At 42.1% G+C, this 21,210-nt stretch overlaps 1 protein-coding gene and 1 long non-coding RNA gene across 9 annotated transcripts in view; one reads left to right on the top strand and one right to left on the bottom strand.

Annotated features, from left to right (window-relative positions):
• cdk5rap2 (CDK5 regulatory subunit associated protein 2) overlaps positions 1-21,210 on the top strand; it is a 147,878-nt gene that overhangs the window by 44,023 nt on the left and 82,645 nt on the right. For 7 of the 8 annotated variants that reach the window (XM_069889403.1, XM_069889391.1, XM_069889382.1 and 4 more), the window contains 10 exons: positions 83-253; positions 1,768-1,884; positions 2,325-2,462; positions 3,298-3,477; positions 6,786-6,980; positions 13,126-13,252; positions 14,954-15,099; positions 15,203-15,313; positions 18,127-18,236; positions 18,535-18,671. In XM_069889403.1, coding sequence (XP_069745504.1) covers positions 83-253; positions 1,768-1,884; positions 2,325-2,462; positions 3,298-3,477; positions 6,786-6,980; positions 13,126-13,252; positions 14,954-15,099; positions 15,203-15,313; positions 18,127-18,236; positions 18,535-18,671 — 1,432 coding nt within the window. The remainder of the gene's footprint in view (positions 1-82; positions 254-1,767; positions 1,885-2,324; positions 2,463-3,297; positions 3,478-6,785; positions 6,981-13,125; positions 13,253-14,953; positions 15,100-15,202; positions 15,314-18,126; positions 18,237-18,534; positions 18,672-21,210) is intronic. The other variant, XM_069889364.1, reaches the window with a different exon arrangement.
• Positions 246-19,283, bottom strand: LOC138738712 (uncharacterized). The gene is made up of 3 exons (XR_011341700.1): positions 19,158-19,283; positions 1,732-1,815; positions 246-1,625 (listed from the first exon to the last, which is right to left on the bottom strand). It is a non-coding gene; the product is annotated as an uncharacterized lncRNA (long non-coding RNA).

Here is a 21,210-nt window from a genome sequence, read left to right as displayed (position 1 = left end):
GTGTCATAAATGTGGCTGTAACATCACTTCCTTTGTCAACCTGGTATTTCAATATGAGTTTATTTTTCTTTCCTGTCTGCAGGATATTCAAAACCACATTCAGAAATTGGCTCTAGAGTTGGCAGAGAAGGAGTGTGCAATGCAGCACCAATACCACACTCTGTCAATGGAGAACAAACAGAAACTGCATAGCCAAGAGCTGGTTATTGAGCGGTTAACGGACAGCTTAAATAACAAAGACAGACTTCTTCAGGTGTGGGCCAGCAGAGCTATTGTGAATAAGTAATCCAATTGGATAACATTGAATTGTCTTGAAAATTGTGGAATATAATGTTTATGCCACTCTGATTGATTACATTTGGTTAGCTCGATATCATTAACATTTTGAATAGGATGTGAAAAAGGAATAAAATAAAATGTTTAGCCAGGGATAAAATTACAGTGTCATTTTAAGATTGAGAAAATAAAGTTCTATTGTTTTGGCTTCATTAACTTTTGTGTATACCCTCTGTTAAAAAGCATTTGACCTCTGCTGAATGGTTCTCATTGTGTAATTGAGAATCTTTGAAACATCCTCTGGCTAATGTTCTTTCAAGATATGGGCCACTTTTTTTTAGAAATTCTTATTTACTTAGTCAAAAGGGTTACATTTGCAGCAAGCCACATGAAAATTACACAATACATCTGATCAAACATACTGGAGGTGTAGGACAAGTAGACAATGCTGGAGAAACTCAGCAGTTCAAACAGTGTCCTTCATGTAGCAAAGGTAAAAATACATAACTGACGTTTCAAGATGTGGAAAAATGTTGGCTGTGTCCGTGCAAAAAAGTAAGGGGGGGGAGGTGTGGTTACATAGGCAAGAGCTGATAGGTGGAGAAAGGAGGGAGTAGATAGCAGGGATCAAAGGGAGGACAGATAGCTAGGTGAAGAGAGGGAGAAGGAAGGGAGGAGAACTGGGAGAGAGGGAGAAAGAGGAGAGCAGTTTAGTGGAAACTGGAAAAGTCAATGTTAATGCCATCTGGTTGGAGAGTGCCCAGGCGGAAAATCAGGTGTTGTTCCTCCAATTTGCAGGTGGTCTTGGTGGGATAGTACATAAGGCCATGGACTGACATGCGTGAGTGGGAGTGTGACGCAACTGAAATGGTTGGCTACTGAGAGTTCTCTATCAATGTTGCGGGCAGGGTGAAGGTGCTCAGTGAAACAATCTCTTAATCTGCACTTAGTTTCTCCAACGTAGAGAAGGGGGTGTAGGTCAATTAGGCGGCCCTTGTGACCCGAAATGGCCTGTTACTATGCTGTATGTCTAAATTTAAAATTTAAAAAATCTTAATTGGGAAAATTGCAGTAAGTGACAACATGTAATTGGGAGGAAGATGAGTTGATAATTGTATAAAAGAAGTTAATGCCTCAATTGACTCATTAATGAGAGTGGCCAAAGTGATCACTTATTACTAGTGATGGTTACATTTTATTTATAAAGCTTGAATATTTTCAAGAGGGGAGACATCTTGTTATCAAGTATGTTGGTGGGGTTTTGATCCTCCAACCTTCAGACCAATGTTGCTGATATTTGAATGTCTCCAGCCTGTTGAGCCAACATAGAACCTGCTTTGGATGCAAGCCTTGAAAACAAAATGACACCGATAAAAGTCATTAGTGAGTAGCAGGTCAATTAAGAGCTAGTACTAGCTCAGTTTTTTCTTGTAATCATAAAATCTTAATACTTACCACTTTTTCCTTGCCTTTCTCTCCAACCACACCCAGGAATACATGGAGCTGGTAAAAGGAGTTCCACAAGCTGAAGATCAGAGTCTAAATGGAAAGGATGCTTTATTAGCTAAACTACGTGATCGTCTGAGGGAGAAAGATCGGGCTCTTGAGGTACTCCTGATAGTAAATTCAAAGCGGTAGTTAAAAATAGTTTCAGCAATGTTATCAGTTCGAATTTAAGGATGCCTCAAGATGGTTTTAAAAAAGGCGATTTGTAATTATTATTGGTTTTTCCTGATTGGATAGTTGATAACAATGGTCTGTTACTCCGAGAAGTAGACCAAAACAACTTTAAAATGCAACGTTGTCTTCCAAATGGTTTGTCATGTTATGCATCCTAATCTGATGCCTTCTGCAGAAGTTGGTCTTGCATTGCCAATTGAAGGGAGGGAATGTTTACTTTTGGGATCCTGTCCTGGATCGCCACCCCTTCATGTTAGTACTCTGTGAATTAATGTATTAAATAATTCACTTTTGTTTTAAGAACAAATTTGTTCCTTTTGGCATGTATACTGTAATGCTCTTTGTATTTATTTTACAAACTTTTAAAGCAAGCCATTGATCAAAAGCATGCAGCTATTGATGAAAAAGAAAATGAGCTTCAGCAACTACATCTGGCTTTAAGAGAAAAAGAATACAATTTTGATCGACTGAAGAGTCTCCTTGCCAATCGTGATGAAACCATTAACGTAAGTATATTTAGAAAAGCTGGTTTACAAATAAATTTTGGTGTACAAATAAATATGTGCATACCTTAACCTGTGTGGAACTACATGGCTATGATGTGTTCTAGTGAAATAAATTATTTGGGATTCAACCCTTTATCTCAATGATTTTGGAGAATATAGCTATTTAATAAAACAAATTTTGAATACTTTCCTCTTAATGCAATGGTTTTTTATCTTAAAAGTGAAATGTACTATCTGTGCGTAATGTGGGGCCTGGTATTAGAAGGAGGACTGATTTCAGTCAGAGCAGAAATGGGTTAAGAAGTTTATATGCATGATAAAACCCTAAAAATGCTCAAACATGAAGTGCAAGACTCAACAAATTAGAAATTAAAGCTGAGACTGCCTAATATAGGCATCCATTTGTATTTTTAATAGGATAAATAGAATGTTAAAAAATTGTATTCAATTGCAGGTGAAGTAATCTTATGCTGGTGCTTTGTGTGATGTTGCAGTAGTGCAACATTTAATTGAAAGTAAACAAATACATTGGGCTAGGAAATGTTTTTCACTTTCTGAAGTTTGTGATCACCTTGGAAGTTTATTGTATTGATCAGTATTGTGGTTGCCCTTTTGTCATTGCCTCCAATATTTGGGCAAAAACCATCTATTTATTTAGTTACAATTACATTGATTTATTGTCATGTTCCTAAAACTGCAGAGTTTGGAGACACCTTTAAAACACAACATTGTCTTCCTAATGGTCTCTTGTTTCTTTTGTCATGTCATACAATTATTGTCAGTAACTTTTCCCTCAAATGACTTCATTAATTTTTTTTGTTACTTTGATTTGAAGAGCTTGGATGGTTCAATTAAAGAAAAAGACAGAGAGCTGCAACATTTTACAAATATGTGCAAGAATTTGCAAATATTGAAAGAAGAGCTGGAGGATCGTCAAGTGCAGTTACTGCGTGAAAAAGATGCTGTTATTTTACAGTTGCAGCAATCTCTTAAAGATAAGACAGATAGTTTGGAGGTAATCAATCTACGAATAAATGTTGATTACAAGATTGAAGACCATTGAACCTGTTGAGTCTGGACTGGCTCTGTGACAGGCTTGTTTGGCTGCCCCCTGCCTCCTCCTGTAGCCCTAAAATGTTTCCATTTGGATACCTGTCCAATTTCAGTATCATTCTCTTTCCTGTTAGCCAATTTTCTTTGTGGGTTGCTTCAGCATTTTTAATACTTTGTGGGCTTTGATCTTGATAACTAGACTAATAGTGGCACCTTCTCAAATGCTTTTTGGAGGTTTACATAATGCATCAATTATATTTTACCCAACAAGCAGTTAGCGCAATGCTATTAGAGCGCCAGTATCCCAGGTTAAAATCTGGCACTATCTGTAAGGAGTTTGTACATTTTCCGTGTCTGCATGGGTTTCCTCTGGGTGCTCCAGTTCTCTCCCAGCCTTCAAAACCTACTGGGATTGCAAGTTAATTGGGCTATTTGGTCAACATGGGCCGAATGGGCTTGTTAACTTGCTATACATATGGTCCTCTACTTGCGATGGTCTGATTACAATTTTTTTGAGGTTATGATGGTCGTTATTGCTATATTTTATGATTAAGAATTGTTTTTTTTCCCAGTGTGAAATAAAAGATATTCAACATTTAATTATAAAATAGGCTTTGTTTCAGATAAATTTGCCTAGCTATAGGCCTCAGTAAGTGTTCTAAGCATGTTTAAGGTAGGTTAAGTAGTGATATTCAGTAGGTGTGGTATTGTATTCTTTTTCGATTTGTGGTTTTTCCCACATGCAATGTTTATCAGAAAGTAACCCCATCGTAAGTCAAGGAGCACCTGTATATTTAAATTTAAATCCATTCTGTCACTTGATTAAAAAACCTGTAACAGACACATTTTTGCCTTCAACAAATCCTGTTGGCTTTCTCTAATCAATCCAAACTATCCAAATGACTTGTTCCTGGTTTGTTGTTTCTGTAACTTCCCCACTGTGGAGATTCAACTGACGGGATGGTCTGTTGTTGCTGGGTTATTCCCTACACTCGCTTTTGTATAAGGTGCTAACATTTGCACCTTTCCAGTTCTTGGGCACCATTCCTAAAGGTAAATATGTTTAAAATTGTGGACTGTTTCCTCATTCCTTCCCTCATCAACCTAGAATGTTATCCTATCTGGACCAATGATTTATGTATTCTTAAGGGCAGCTAGCCTTTTCAAGTACCAGTTCAATTTTTAGCACTCTGGTTCATGGCAAAGACTGATGGCAAATTGTTAGTATTTCAGTCATTGCCTCTGACTGGATTTTTCCTTTTCCTGGGAGCAGTTTCCTTTTTCAATGGTCAGCCCCCCCTCTCTCTTGCCACCCTTTTCCTGCTCATGTGACAATATTTTTAGCTTCCCTTTTCCGTTGAGTTTTATTCGTGTCTTTTGCTTTTGCCACCTATTTCCTTATTTCAACGTCCCTCCTTGAGCTTTCTGAAGGAGACTGCTCCCAATTCCAATTATGGTTTTACCTGCCATGCTTTGATTCCAGTTTACCCAGAGTAGATATAAACTCACACCTTTAAAGGTGGTTATTCTCCATTAGCTGTTTTTATCTGTTTTAGGGAGGGCTGTATTCTTTTCCATGGCCATAATTTTTATAGGATTGTAGAGAAGTCGCTACAGCTAGGTTATAACTGTCGGATATGGCCCTAGCTCGAATCAGCAGGAGAAGAAAGACACGCACACACCAGTAGAGTTTATTCAGTGGCAGCTCTGCCTTTTATAGTCAGCTCAGCTGCGTCACCACCAGGGCATGGCTTGAGTGGGCTAGCTGCCAATTGGTTACCTTGGATGCATGGGCCCCCTGCAATCCATTGGTAGTGATTGGCCAGTTTCACCGCTCTGGTGGCGGCCTATGGATACGGGCATTTCAGCCCACACAATGCTTTGCCAGTCGCAGCGTTTGATGGCCATTTCCTGTGTCAGCCTGAGGTGCAGGCCGTGGGTTGCTACAGGATATTGTGATTTTCCCCTTCTTCCCACTCGTACTTCATGTGGCCTGGTATCTTTTCCCTTCATCATTGGGCTTGTAATATGTTAGCAAAGTTTTCTTGGACACTTGAGTTGTATCACTTTGGTCCCCAGCCCACCTGATCTACTGTCTTTATTTGAATAGTTAAACGATCCCCACAGAAAAGCATAATTTTAGATCTCTCTTCTCTGTGATGTCATTGGCTTTCACTATGTTGCAATCCATTTAACCTGCACTGTTCCTAGAGTCCTGTGTAATGAATTAATAATTCATTATAATCTGCAGGGTTATTCTTTGAAAATGTTCTACCCGTGTCCAATCAGTAAATCTCTGTAAAAAGATTGTAATTGGGCCGTTCACTGCCTCAATGTGCCAAGGTGATTTTTATCCAATGAAATAATTCTGAAAATGTGTTCACTATTGTAGCTTGGTGCAAGTGGCAGCCTGCCTGCCCACAGCAACCTCCCTTTATCCTGTAAACATATAACCATATAACCATTTACGGAGTGGAAACAGGCCACATCGGCCTTTCGAGTCCACACCGGTTCACTAGAACTTGTCCCAAACTTATTCTTCAAATCTTTTCACCTGGCTGTCAGCATAGAACAATACACTACAGGCGCTTCAATCCAATCAACAATCTAAACCTACTCAACAAATGAAGTTAAACCTTCCCAACCTCACACCTAGATCCCTCCATTTCTTTTACCCATACACTTATCTAAGTGTTTTTTTTAAATGTCCCTATTGTACCAGCCTCCACCACCACCCCAGCAGCACATTCTAGACACCCACCACTGTGTAAAAATTAGCCTCTTACCCCAGTGAGCAACTCCATACTGTACAACATAACTAACTTTGTTTTACCAGGGTTAATTCAAAGATCAATATTTTCTTGGATCATTGTAGTTAAATCCCCCACTCTCCAAAATGTGCCATGAATATATCTGAAGGTATGGTGTCTCTTCTGCCAACAATCCAGGACGCCCCGGCATTTCTCTTGCATTGACTGTGCAGATTGCCCTCGCAATTTGCTGTCTGGGTTTTTTTTTTGCATTTTTTCTATTTCCAGGTGAGATTTGCACCTGTGTTGCAAGACAGCTATCCACTGAGCTACAACTGACACAAGTCAAATGTATTTTGTGTTTAGGTACAGTTTTGCACATAGTATAATTTTCAACCAACTATTAGATTGGAGTTAAGAAACTATCACAGATAAGTTATTTGTTTTCCTGACCTAAATAAGTTGGGCAATTGGTGGAGTTCTTGTGTGTTTATTTCATTATTTTTGTTTTCTCATTCAGGAGATGACGAACACAGTGCTGGGCCAGTCTCACTGTGGGACCAAGGACTTGGCAGAGCATTTGAATCAATGCTTGAAGGTGCAGGAGAAGATGCTGGAGACTGCCTGGGCAGAGAGGAAGAAGCTGAGCTCAGAGCATGAAAAGGAGATTGAGGAACTCTTAAATACCATTAACAGCAAAGATCAGCTCCTCAAGGTATGTGGCTCAAAAAATGGAATTAAAGGCTGAATACTTTGAAAAGGGCATTTTATATAATGTATTTCATTTCAATGCTTTTGTTAGTTTCTGAGATATCTGAACATTTCTGCTGCTGTGAAAACTATTTCACTTTTTGACTTCAAGCAGGACAAGTATGTCTCCCTGGTATTTTGTATTGATGTGGCTCATGATGATCAATCTCTCAACTCTACACCATCCTAAATCTAGCTGGAACCCTTGGTATTTTACCAAACCTCAGCTTTCCCTCTGAAATGAATAAATCTTGATTCCTGCTTCTTGTAATACAATTGTTTCTAAGTGCTGGAGGCAGTCAGAAGTTCCTTGTGCTGAGTTTTTGCCAGTCTCTCTGTCATCTCTATAGATTGGGTTGTGCTCTGGGAGATGGCTAGACTTGAAGATCTGGGCAGAATCCACAAAAGATAGTTTGGTTACCTTGCACAAGGAGGCCAATGGGAGATTGACATATAATTCCAGGGCAAGTAAAATAGATTTTTCGTATTAGGTATGTTATGTTCCATTGCTGATCTTTTTTTTCCGGACCAAGTACTCTCCTGTCATTTTTATAAAATACCATGCAAGTATTGTATCTAATCAACTGATTCTAGCATTTTGAGCATTCCCATTATTGTCATCTAAACCAATAAATCCCAGGCCTTAAATTGTCAGCACCCTGTGGTCTGTGGGCAGGGCGCGGCTATCTTAATTCCTGTGCACATGCACGAATCTTCATTTGGGACATGCACGGTGGGTTTGCACATTGGAGTTTGGTTGGTGCATGTGCGAGAGGTTAGTGCACATGCCAACCAAATTCCAATATGTGAACCCGTCATGCATGTGCCAACCGAAGGCTCACACATGCGCACAGGAATCAAGATAGCCAAGCCCAGTCGACTGACCCCAGGATGCTGACTTATAAAGTAAGTATGCACATTTTGGCTTTTGCATGCCCTGTATCCCTGTTATAGTTTGTCAAATACAACATAAACCATGTAAATTTTATATATTTTCTTTATAATTTCAACACATGCACAATTCAGACATACGTCCATTCTGAGATACGACTGATCCTTCGGTCCAAATTACGATTGTAAATTGGGGAGTACCTGTACTAAAAGGCCTGGATGGAGTGGATGTTTCCTATGGAGGGGACCAGAGAGCACAGCCTCTGAAAACAAAAATTTGATGAGGAGGATGAAGAATTTGTGGAATTTGTTGCTGCAGACTGCTATGAAGGCCAAGTTATTGGGGATATTTAAGGTAGATGTAGATAGTTGTTTTTTTTTTGAAACTTTATTTAAAGATTTTATTACATGAATAAAACAAAGAAATTACATTTAAAGAAAAAATAAAAATGAAGTAATTATTGCAACACAACATTAATAACCTAACTTAAATCAATCTAACCCCCCGCCATTTATACGACCACTAAAAAAAAACTATATATAAAAAACCCCACCCTTCCCCCAAAATAAAGAGTGAAGAATTAATAAAGTTAGTAATATTATATATAAAAAAACACTCACAAACAAAAGAAAATAACAAGTAAAGATATTAATAAAAAAAAGTTATCAAATCTAAAATATCACACATAAAACATATTTAAATCAGACTTAATTGCAAGTACTTAACAAATGGAGTCAACTTAACAAGTACTTAACAAATTTGCTGTATTACATCCTTATAGAAGTAGATAGATTCTTCATCAGGAAGGGAGTTGAGGGTTTCGGGGAGAAGGCAGGAGAATGTAGTTGAAAAGGATAGTAAATCAGCCATGATGGAATGACAGAGTGGACACTGGGCAGAATGGCTTTATTACACTTCTATCTCTGTCTTGTGGAATGATGGTCTTATTAAATTTGGTTTTTTGTTTGCTCCTGAAGTTGTGATTTATTTTTTAAACTATTTCAAGAGGTTCTAGATCCCCTCAAGAACTTCAGAAACCTCTGAGGTAAAGCAGAACCCCACCACGGTTCTGGAATTTATCTGAGGTTTTTCCATAGTGCGATGAGATGTTTTGATGGCATATAGTGTTCTTGACTGGTTTTAAGGAAAATGGGTTTTTGGATGCTACGGATAACCATTCCATGGTGAAATTAGGCATTGCTTGTAGGTGGGCACCTGGTTTCAATGCTGTTTTCAAGTATAGCATGTTCCAATGAAGCCAATGGAATTAAATATTGGGTCAGGCAGTGCAAATGCAGGTTGAAAACTTGGTGTCTTTTTAGAGCTAGCCCATGAGAATACTTTTACGTCTCTTGTTGGAATTGGGGTAAAGATACACAGAACATCCACTGGAAACTTGACATCATTTAATTAATTCTGCGCTTTAATATTCTGTTGTAGGTACGGTTATAGCTCGAGGTTGAAGAAAGAAGACTCTCACACGAAGAGAGTGTAATTGACATTCTCTTTATTGGGCTGAAGCTCTGCCTTTTGTAGGCAGCCGGCCATGTCACCACTGGGGTGTGGCTTGAGTGGGGCTGACTGCCAATTGGCTGTCCCGGATGCGCAAGCCCAGATTGGACCCCCTGCGATCCGCTGGCAGTGATTGGTCGATTTGATCATTATTCCTGCAGCTTATGGGAGTGGGCGTCTCTTACCATGTGCTGTTTGCTTGATTGAAGTGTTCGATGACCGTTTTGCATGACTCCCACAACCCCCCTCCCTCCAAGAACTGGCGATAGGTACACTGTCTTTTGGAGGCAGATCCCTTCACTGTGTAGTCTGGTGAGTAACTAGCTGGTTAAATTCCAAGTGGGTTGGTTTCAGCTAGTTGAGTATGAAGGTTTCTTCCCTGCCCTCAATGTTCAACATGCAGGTGGAGCCGTTGTGCCTGACGACGCAGTATGGGCCTTCATAATGCCGTGGAAGGAGTGGCCGGTGAGCCCAGCATTGGACGAATACCTAGTGATAATCTGCTAAGTTCTTTGGGACAAAGGTGCTGGCTTACCTGTGGGCTCTGGGCTTAACTGGGGCCAGTGAGCCCACGTGCTTGTGCACTCGAGACTATGTGGCCACTGGGAGCTCCCCAAGTCCTCAGAAGCAGTCATAAATTTGCCCGCAATGACCAGGGGCGCGCCATAGACCAACTCGGAAGAGGATGCCTCGAGATCCTCCTTTGGGGTGCTGCAGATACCTAGCAGGACCCAAGGGAGTTCGTCGGTCCGATGTTGGGCCATCAGGGCTGTCTTCAAATGCCTGTGGTACCTCTCCACCAACCTGATGGTCTGCGGGTGGTATACTGTGGTGTGGTGAAGTTGGGTCTCCAAGGCATTTGCTAAGGCGATCCACAAGTTGGAAGTAAATTTGGCCCCCCTGTTGGATGTTAAGTCTTCGGGGACCCCAAAATAAGCCATCCAGGTGAATGCCCATGTACAATCCTCTGTAGAAACTCCAGGTAGCGGCACCGCCTCTGGCCATCTAGTCAGCCGGCCGACAGATAACGTGCAGCTCTGGATATAGGTAGGGGCCCCACATTGTCTACGTGCACATGGCTGAAATGACATCATACTGGTTCGAAGGGCTATGGAGGGGGTTTAATGTGGGTCTGGACCTTGGATGCCTGGCACTGAGTGCATGTTTTGATGTTTTGACCCATTGAGTGACCTCTTTACAGAAACTGTGCCAGACATACCTGTTGACCACCATTTTAACTGTAGTCCTAGTAATTGGGTGAGCCAAATTGTGGACCCAATTGAAAACTCACCTCCTCCATGTGGCCAGAATGATGGGGCACAGTTTGCCAGTTGAGGTGTCACAGAGCAGTGTGTAGTTACCTGGGCGATCTGGATGTCCTCTAGTTGCAGGCCGGTAAGTGTTGTCCCTTACACCAGTATGTCAGGGTCTGCCTGCTGCGCATCAGCCAGGCTCGCATAGTTGATACTTGGGGCGGAATTGTGCACCGCTAAGATAGCCGGATGGGATAGGGCTTCAGCTATGACATTAGACTTGCCAGCAATATGTTTAATGTGTGACAAAAATTTAGATATACAGGACAGGTGCTGCTGTTACCTGGCTGACCACAGGTCTGACACCTTGCTGAAAGCGAAGGTGAGTGGTTTGTGGTCTAAATTTTGAACTTCCTGTCCTCCTGGAAGTAACAGAAATACCAACTTGCCAGGTATAACACTAACAGCTCTCTATCAAAGGCACTGTACCAATTTTGACCAACTTGAGCTCTGGTGGCCTGAGATGTTTACTGAAAAAGGCCAGCGGCTGCCACTGTCCATTAACCAGTTGCTCAAGTACACTCCTGACCACTATGTTGAAGGTGTCTACTGTGAAGGTGGTTTGGGCATCTGTCCTCTAGGTGCACGAGGAGGGTGGCCTTGGCTAGGGCGTCTTTGGTTGCTTGGATTGCCTCCTGTGTTCATTGAATGTCTTTATTGGGCCCTGCCATAAGGGAAATGAGGGGCTCCTGATGTGGGCTGCTGCAGGTATGAAGCGATGATAAAAATTGACCATGCCTGCGAACTCTTGCAGGCCTTTCACAGTCGATGGTCAGGGGAAGGAACGAATGGCGTCCACTTTAGAATGCAACAGCCTGGTCCCATGTTGGTCAATGTGATGGCCCAGGAGATCAGCCAATCTGGCACTTGGTTAAACCAAACTCACTTAGCCTGGAGAACAATACTCTTAAGTGAGTGGCGTGCTCGGTGCGGGTGTGGCTGGCTATTAAAATGACATCGAGGTAGATGAAAGTGAATTGCAGATCTCGGCCCACTGCATCTATCAACCTGTGGAAAGTCTGAGCCACATTTTTCAGCCTGAATGGCATGCGGAGATATTCAAACAATCCAAGGTGGGGGGGGGGGGTGGGTGGGTTATGATGTACTTGGGGTGGACTGAGATCTGATGATAACCCCTGATGTTGTTCACCTTCGAAAATATCCATGCCCCTTGCAGGTTAGCAATGAAGTCCTTGGATGTGGGGCACGGAATACCTGTCAGGTGTAGTGGCCTCATTAAGGTGGCAGTAGTCTCTAACCTCCAGCTGCTTCAGGTACCACGTGGAGGGGAGGCCCATGGGGTATCAGAGTTCTGCACATCTTTCGAAACTCTTCTCTAGCCATGTTGAGTTCCTCAGGGGGTGGGGGGGGGGGTGATTGAGACGCCGTGCCCTGGCGTGGAGGGGAGAGTCCTCCATAATGATTTGGTGTCTCATCCCATGTTTAGGTTCCACTGAGTTGAAATGGGGCATAGCGGTGGAGGGGAATTCCGCTAAGACTTGAGTGAATTCATTGTCGTCAATACTCACCGAGTGCAGGTCAGGGTTAGTAAGTTTGGAGCCCTTGAGTGAGAGTGTCTGAAATGTCCGGGTGTGTACCAGCTGACACCTCTTAATGTCGGCTCTCACGAAATTTGCACCCAGTAACAGTTGATGTACGGCTGCCACCATAAACTTTCAAGTGAATTGTCTGTCCCCAAAGCTGAGGGGAATTGTATGGGTGCCAAATGTACAAATGTTGGAGCTGTTTGCTGCTCAAAGCTCTCGTCCCACCTTGCCTCTGCGAGCCTCTTGGCTGGATGGGGTGAAGGACACTGTACTGGTGTCCTCCAAGAAACGTCGGCCCAACAGGGAATCTTGGATGTTAAGGAGGCTATGTAGTTGGCCAGTCGTCTCAGCCATCAACAACGACTGGCCTTGGTGTTTTCCTGGAATGTGCAGGGGGATGGCATCGATGGGCCTCAGAACACCACTATTGATGATAGAAACAGTACTGCTCACCGGTTGGCTCATCGTTCAGGTGGTTGGTCAGTCGGCGGACTTCCTGGCTGGGTGTTGCTGATGAGGTGCCATCACCTGTTTGAGCGTAGCGCAGAAGTCCCTCTTCGCCACCCATAGCACGTCTACTCAGGCAGCCACCTTCCTGGGATCGTCGAAGTCTTCTTTTGCGATGAGCAGCCAGATCTCTTCAGATAGCTGCTCCAGGAAGATCTGCTGAAAGAGCAGGCAAGAGGTGTGGCCATCATTGAGAGTGAGCATATCGCTCATGAGGGTGGAAGGGGCCCTGTCCCCCAAACCGTCAATTGCTTGATTGCTGTGTTCGATGACATTTCCTGTGTCGGCCCATTACACTGTGTCTTATTTCTTGTACTAATTGCAAATATTTTTCTTTAGCAGAAACTGGGAGAACACGGGCAAAAAGATCAGCATCTACCTCAACAAGAAGCATTGACTTCATTGCATGTTCTTGAGTTGAAGCAAACAATACAAATACTGCAGGAGCAGCTGCATGAAAGAGATGGTAGGTATAGAATCATGGAATTGAATAGCATGAAAACAGGCCAATTGGCCCAACTTATCCATGCTGACCATTGGGCACCCTTATGCCTTAGCTCCTTCTGCCCAGAATTTGGCCTGTAACTCTCTAGGTCTAGGCAGTTCAAGTACAGGTACATAATCTTTTATTGAAAACCCTTGGGACCAGACACTTTTCAGAATTTGGAACTCTTCGAATAATAGTAATGAGGCTATGTTAAATAATTGCGCTGATTTCAGATTCGCGCAAAACAAAACCTCTCCAACTTATAAGTGACTCTGGGGTGGGGGTTGGTGGTGGTACTGTACGGGGGTATTGCAATAGCACTAGTCGGGGGGGGGGGTGGTAAATGATGTTAGATAAAGATAGACCATCAAATTACTATCTTACTTTTTATTTCTAAGTAAAACATACAGTAAAACTTCAAACATGAACTGGCTCAAACTCCGCTAAACACCTGAAAATTTGATGACCATCATCTTCAGGTTGGAGTCTTTTTATAGACTTCTTCCAGTGAACTTGTGCTCCTGGGCAGGAGTGGGGACCGTAGTTGGAGACCGGTGGCAGTGGTTGAGAGATGTCAGGGAAGTCACTTCAGGCAGGAATGGGGACCTCCGGGTTCTGGTACCTCTGATGGGTAGGAGCACTGAGCTGTGGCGCTGGGCAGGTGTGGGTCGCGTCAGGTCATGTTTGGCGCCAACTGTGAGCTTTGGTGTGCAGACAGCATCCATGGAAAAAATGTTCCGTTTTCAGAGGTGTCGGTTTTCAGAATTTCAGGTAAAAGATTATGTACCAGCACTTGTCTCGATACTGATTAAAAATGTGTTGTTCATGAACTTACTGATTTTGCATTCCAAATTAAAGTTTATCATGTATATTAGAAATGCCAAGTGTTCCATCATCAATTCTTGTGGGAATCCACCAATCACCTGTATCTACTCACAAAAAAAAACCACTCACAACCATCACACTCTCTTGTCAGATAATTTTGCATCTATCCTGTGGACCCTAACACTTTGAACTAACTTCCCATTTGCATTTACAGGACTTGGGCCAAATTTGGAGTACTGTGTACAGTTTTGGTCACCAAATTATAGGAAAGATATAAACAAAATAGAGAGAGTACAGAGAAGGTTCACGAGAAAGTTGACAGGATTTCAGGGTCTGAGTTACAGGGAAAGGTTGTGCAGACTGGGGCTTTTTTCTCTGGAGCGTAGAAGATTGAGGGGGGACTTAATAGAGGTGTTTAAGATTTTGAAAGGGACAGACAGAGTAAATGTGGATAGGCTTTTTCAATTAAGAGTGGGGGAGATTCAAACTAGAGGGCATGTTTAAGATTGAAGGGGGAAAATTATAAGGGGAACATGAGGGGAAATTTCTTTACGCAAAGGGTGGTAGGGATGTGGAATGAGCTTCCGGCAGACGTGGTTGAGGCGGGATCATTGGTTACATTTAAGGAAAGACTAGATCGTTACATGGAGAGGAGAGGACTGGAGGGGTATGGACCGGGTGCTGGTCAGTGGGACTAGGAGGGTGGGAATTTGTTACGGCATGGACTAGTAGGGCCGAACTGGCCTGTTCTGTGCTGTAAGTGGTTATATGGTTATATATTTCTGTATTTCCAAACATGATGTGGCCCTCTTAATTTCTTTCCATAATATGTACACTTTGTTCTTTTGAACTTAGCTGAACAAACTCAACATGACTCTGCAGAAGATGAGGTTCGTATTAAAGTGCCTAGAAGTAAGAAGAATTCAACTAACCTGAAGAAAGAGCTTGCCCAAAAATGTCAGGAATTGGAGGAAGCTTTAAAGATGAAAAATGAAGCCAATGTATGTCTGTGTGGCTGAAATAAGTCCAGATTTGTTCAGTATTTTCCCTCCCCAATGAACTTTAAACATTACTGTAGGTTTCTTTTTAATCTCAAATTTGCAGATGGAAGTGATGCGACTCCAAGCTCTTCTTGACCAGTTGGAAAAAGAACCGACACATGCTCCAAATGTTGAACTATTATCCAAAGCTGTGCAAGTCGAGGAAGAAATTAAGGTAAGGTTTTTGGAACTCTTGCAGGTTTTGATATACCGCGGTTTGAAATTTCTGACCCGTAGTTTTAAATTTGCAAAGTTAAAGTTTTGTTGTTGTTGCTATTTAAACATCTCATAATACTTTGCAAGACTAATTTAAAATATTTGAAATATAGCCACTGAGCTGTGGAATAGAGAGAGTTAAGTGGCTACAAGTTATTGCTGTCGCCGCTGCGATCAGGCTCCCTACTCTGTCCCGCAGCATACTGCCGTACACTGATGGGAATGTTTTTTTTTGTCTCTGCTCTGATGTGGCAGACCAGAGAGTTTACAAACCACAAACAATGCCAGTTTGTATGAAGGGGAACCCTGGAATTTGCTGTTGAATAGAAATAGTTAAGTGGTTGCATTGAAAGTTATTGCTGTCCCCCCTGTGATTGGTCTCCCTACTCTATCCTGAGGTGGTACTGATCAAACTTTGGTGAAAGTCTCATGAGCAATTTGAGACAAATTTACATTAGACAAATATTTTCTTAAATAAATGATGCTCACATTGCCAATACAGATCAGTTTTATATATTCCTTTTATAGGATTTGAAAGTATTACATTAAAGTGCATTGTAATAATTATTTGAACAGTGCAATCTTCCATAGCATCAAACTTGCTTGGAATGCATTAACTGTATTAATACAGCACATGCCTGTATTAACTTTCAGAAGATTTGAGAGACTCTACGCTATAAATTCTGGGTGTGTATTTCCCTTGGTTCACTTATCTGAGACTTCTAGAAGTACAGGGAAAAAAAACTGCAGTAAGATCTCAGTGAGCATCCATGGGGGAAAAGGAATACTCGATGTTTTGGGTTGACACCCTGCTTCGACCTGAATTCTTGTAGCATATTTTTTGTTTGATCCCAGCATGTGTAGTTTTTCATGTTTTCATAGCAGAATTGCAGTCCTGGGATTAGGAGATAACCTTTCAGAGCACAAATAATTTTGGTCATTGGGTTGTGAATTGTTGGGGTTCTTTAGACAGATTAAAATGCTCAGTATGACTAGTGTGGCAAGTGGATTGTATAAAAAGGACAATGAATCAGCGCACAGGAGGGAGATTGAAAACTTGGCTGAATGGTGCACCAACAACATCATGTCATTTAATGTCACCAAAACCAAGGAGCTGATTGTTGAATTCAGGAAAAGAAAACCAGAGGTGTACAATCCAGTGATCATTGGGGGATCAGAGGTGGAGAGGGTGAGCAAATTTAAGATCTTGGGAGTCACCATCTCAGAGGATCTTTTCTGGACCCAGCACACTAATGGCATCTTGAAGAAACCATGTCGGTGCCTCTACTTCCTCAAGAGTTTGCAGAGGTTTGGTATGACATCAGAAACCCTGGTAAATTTCTACAGCTGTGTGGTGGAAAGTGTGCTGACTGGCTGCATCATGATCTGGTATGGGGACGCCAATATCCCTGCAAAAGCTAGTGGACGCAACCCAGGACATCACAGGCAAAACTCTCCCCACCATTGAGAACATCGACAGAAAACGGTGCTGTCAGAGAGCATCAGCAATCATCAAGAATCCACGCCACCCAACACATGCTTTGTTCTCTCTGGAGAGACAGAAAGAGGTATAGGTGCCACAGGACTCGCACCACCAGGTTCACGAGCAGCTGCTACCCCTCCACCGTTGGACTCCTCATCAATCAGGGACACATTTAAGGACTCTTACTTTTGCACTTGATTATTTTTTTTTCCTCTCTCTGTATTGTACAGTCAATTTTTTTACATTTGTTTATTTGTTTACATGAGTACATTGTGTATAGTTTTTTTGGACTAGCAATAAGTGGTAATTCTGCCTCACCTGCAGGAAAAATAAAAATCTCAGGTTGTTTGTGATGTCATGTGTGTACTCCAACAAATCTGAGATCTGAATACGATGAAGATTGGACAATTAAGATTTCAATATCAAGGGAATTCAAACATATGAGGAGAGTAGAGTTGAGGTAGATCAGTCATGAGATTATGAAATGATAGAAGTGTACAACTTGGAAACAGGCCCTTTGGCTCAACTTGTGCATGCTGAGTTGCCTATCTGAGCTGGTCCCATTTGTCTGTGCTTGTCTCATATCCTTCCAACCATTTCCTATCCATTGAATGAAAGATCCTGTTTATATTCTTGAATTGAAAAAAAAATCAAACTGTGCTATTTGCTTCCCAGATTATAGGGAACTATCAATGTTTTTTGAATATTGGCATTTTATTGTCTGTTACAGCATCGATGGTTGATTCAAAATGGGTGTTTGGCTGAATTTATAGGGATTAGCGTAAGAATACACTAACTGTGCTCTTTAGCATCGCTGTATTGCTGTTCTTGCTGTGGTAGTAGAGTGGTCATAAAATTGTAGCCGAAGAAAGAACATGTCTCCAGTTATTTTTGTGTTGCTATTTGTAGGAGCTTGCTTTCAAGTTTCTTGCATCTCAAATGTAACTGCATTTTAAAGTATTTAATTAACTGGTATTTTGCAAATGTTGAAGTTGTGTTAATATTCTTCTGAGGTGTTGGTTTGCTGCTCTTGTTTTGGAAATGTATTGTTAATTTATTTGTCACTGGATATGCAGCCTAGATTTGCTACCTCTCCTGTAAAGGGAACAGAGCAGTTGACAAGAGAAGTAATTGTGCTGAAGGATGGTAGCATCAAGAGAACTGATAGTCATCCAAGTGAGTGAATGATCATTGGAGGGAATATTTAGCAGATCGATGTTTCTATGTTGTGTTTGTATTTGGAAAATAAGCTGGAGGCATTGGATGCTTATTGCTATTTCTTTTTGCAGTCTACCCAGACTCTCGAAGATCAGGTGTCAGAGGAAAGCTTGCATCGAGCACTGAAGATGGAGCAGCAACTCTACTCTAGACTCGTTAGATCAGTGAAAGAAACAGACAGGTAGAAAATTGACATCTTTACCAAGTCTGTGGTAGTTTCTAAAAATCTCCAATCCTTAAAATGTTTGTTTTTAGCAACAAGGCAAAATCTGGACTGCTACTATATTTAAAATATGAAATTTCTGTTTTAAACTTCATTCTGATTCTGTTAAATTAATTGTGTTGATTCTTTGCTACAGAGGATTTAATCAAGAAATTCATGATTTTAGTGTTAAATATTACTGTTATGATCTGTACACGAGTGTTTGGGCTCTTTAAAAAAAAATTAATCTGCCATCTTATTCATAATTCTTGTTTAGTCGCAGTTGTATCCAAGCATTGCAGATGGAACTGACAGGCATTCAATTGCTGCGACAGCAGCTTGAAGAAAGCATTCAAGCCAATCAAGATCTGCAGAAGAGCCTGGAAAAGAAACTGCAGGATGTGGAAAGAAAAGGTGGGTGACTGATGAATTATTGCCATGCCTTGTTGGCCAAGACTGCAGACCATCTTAGTCTTAAAACCTGAAAGTAATAATGAAAAAGCAAGCTATTCAGCCACCTTTTCCGCTTCTTTCTCTACCCATTTGCTCAACTAAATTAATTTAGGTAGTACAGATCGTCAGTTGTACAGGCAGTCCCCGGGTTAAAAATGAATTCCGTTACCTAGAACTGTCTATAATTCAAATTTATATGCATCAGGAAAGGTACATACGGTCTTTATTTAGCGTCAATACACTAAAACATCTTGAACATAATAATACAATATGTAATAATAGCATAGCAGCCCACAGGCTGACACAGAAGACACAGTTCGAACACGGCAATCGAGCAGGCTGCATGAGCCTATTCCCATAGGCCGCTGCAAAACGGGCTCTGCCAATCAGTCACTGGTGATGGATCACGAAAAGACCAATTGATGCCCAGAGCAGCACAAAACATACCTGTCGATGACGCTGCAGCAAAACTGGCCGATCCAGCCAATCGCTGTCGGCAGGTCGTGAGGACACCAATTAGAGCCTGAAGGAACACTGGTCATGCCCATCAGTCACATGGCAGCCAGGGTCAGCCTGACTATACAAAAGAGAGCAGCAGTTCATTAAATCAGTGTCAACTGCACTCCTTGTTGTATGTGTCTTATTTCTGAACTAGAACCTTGAGACACACCACAACAGTACATAATGATACAGGTAATAATACAGTACTGTATGCAATAATAAAAGTAACTGCACAACAGTTAACACAGGAAAAGATGGAGAGATGGCTAAAGTACAGGTACCACACGGCCTTCCCACATCTTCGCTCCTTCTGATCCGCACCTGGCTCCTTCAGTCGCTTGTTGCTCCCCCCTCCCTCCCTCCTTGGTAGCACCTTGCCCGCTCACTGCTTTGCCCAGGCTGCTCCCCTTGTAGCCTGACCGAGGTGTTGCAATGGGACACGTTGCTGCTTCTCTCTCCCCCTCCCTCCCTCTCTCCCCTCTGCCAGGCTGCTTGTCTCCTTGCCTGCCCTCTGCTTTGCCTAGGCCATATGTGGAGGTAGCGATGGTGCACGCTGCTGCTGATGCTTCTCTTTCTCTCCCCCCCCACCTTTCCCTGAGATCAGTCTGGTGGCTGGCTGTCGGGAGGGAGCGAGGCAGTGGGATTGGTGTGGGGGCTGGTGGCAGGCTGTCTGGGCGATGTGGGGCAGTGGGACTTGTGTGATGACTGTTGGTGACACAATACTCATAAAATTTAACCATATTTGGTCATTACTATTACAACTATGACTTAACCATGCTCAAACAGAAAGTTGACGCCATTCTACTTTCGGTTGGCTTGTCGGTTTGTATCCACAGGTTGTTTGTAAATCGGATACTTTTAACCCAGAGATTGCCTGTATATGCTAACAATTTGGATGAGAATGTTGCCATTATGATTATTATGTGGATGACACTAAAATTGGTGATGTGTTGGGCAGTGAAGAATGTTATATCAGGATATTGATCAACTGGGAAAGTGGATGAAAGGATGGCAGATGGATTTTAAATGGATGCTTATGGGAAGTTAAATCAAAGCAGGACATGCACAATAAAGGGCAGGATCCTGGAGAGTCTTGTAGAACAGAGAGACCTAGGGTTACAAATGCATAGTTCCCTGAATGTGATGGCTCAAGTAGGCAGATTGGTAAAGAAGGCATGCTTGCTTTCATTGGACAGAGCTCTCAGTACCAATGTTGGGACATGTGTTACAGTACCGTCCATAATGTTTGGGACAAATACACTTTTTTCCTTTATTTGCCCCTGTGGTTCACAGCTTTAAATTTATAATCAAACAATTCACATGTAATTAAAGAGCACATTCCAGATTTTATTCAAGGTTGGTATACAGTTTGGTTTGACCACCTTGATAACCTTCGAACAGTGACCACCCATGCAGACATTCTGAGGTGCGCGCAACAGCAAGGCCCACAGAAATTAGTGCTGTTTCACACTCAAAGGCCCAGGCTCCACGAGTACCGGCAATGAGGGCGCAAGTTCCCCTGGACAAGCACGACTCCGTGACAATGGCTGTGGCGGCTGTTCACTGTAACAGCCTACACTACTTCTGGAAAGAACTCTCCCAGCGCAAATTTCTAGTCGACATGTGTGGAGGTTAGTCTTCCAGGTTCGGTCTTTGACACCTGTACCAGGAGCGTGGGTCAGGTGCTCACTGGTGAATAACAGTTTGATTCATAAGTATGGCACACGGACTATACCCCTGAAATTCGGCGACAATAACAGGACTTTACAGCTAATCTTCTAAAATTGATCTAGTGTGTGGTTGCCACTAAATACCTGTAAACCCAGAGGATGTGCCCAAGACTGCCATCATAACACATTCAGCCTCTTAGAATTTTTGGGAATGCCTTTTGGGCAAAAATGCTAGAAAAACATTCCAGTGACTGAGGACACAGTAGGGCATAGCATGAACTTCCTTTTCATATACTTGGACAACTCACTCCCACAAAGAGCATCTGCGT

The sequence above is a fragment of the Narcine bancroftii genome, chromosome 1, assembly GCF_036971445.1.
Source record: "Narcine bancroftii isolate sNarBan1 chromosome 1, sNarBan1.hap1, whole genome shotgun sequence".
NCBI classification, from domain to species: Eukaryota; Metazoa; Chordata; class Chondrichthyes; order Torpediniformes; family Narcinidae; genus Narcine; species Narcine bancroftii.
This window is presented reverse-complemented; position numbering and strand designations above follow the sequence as displayed.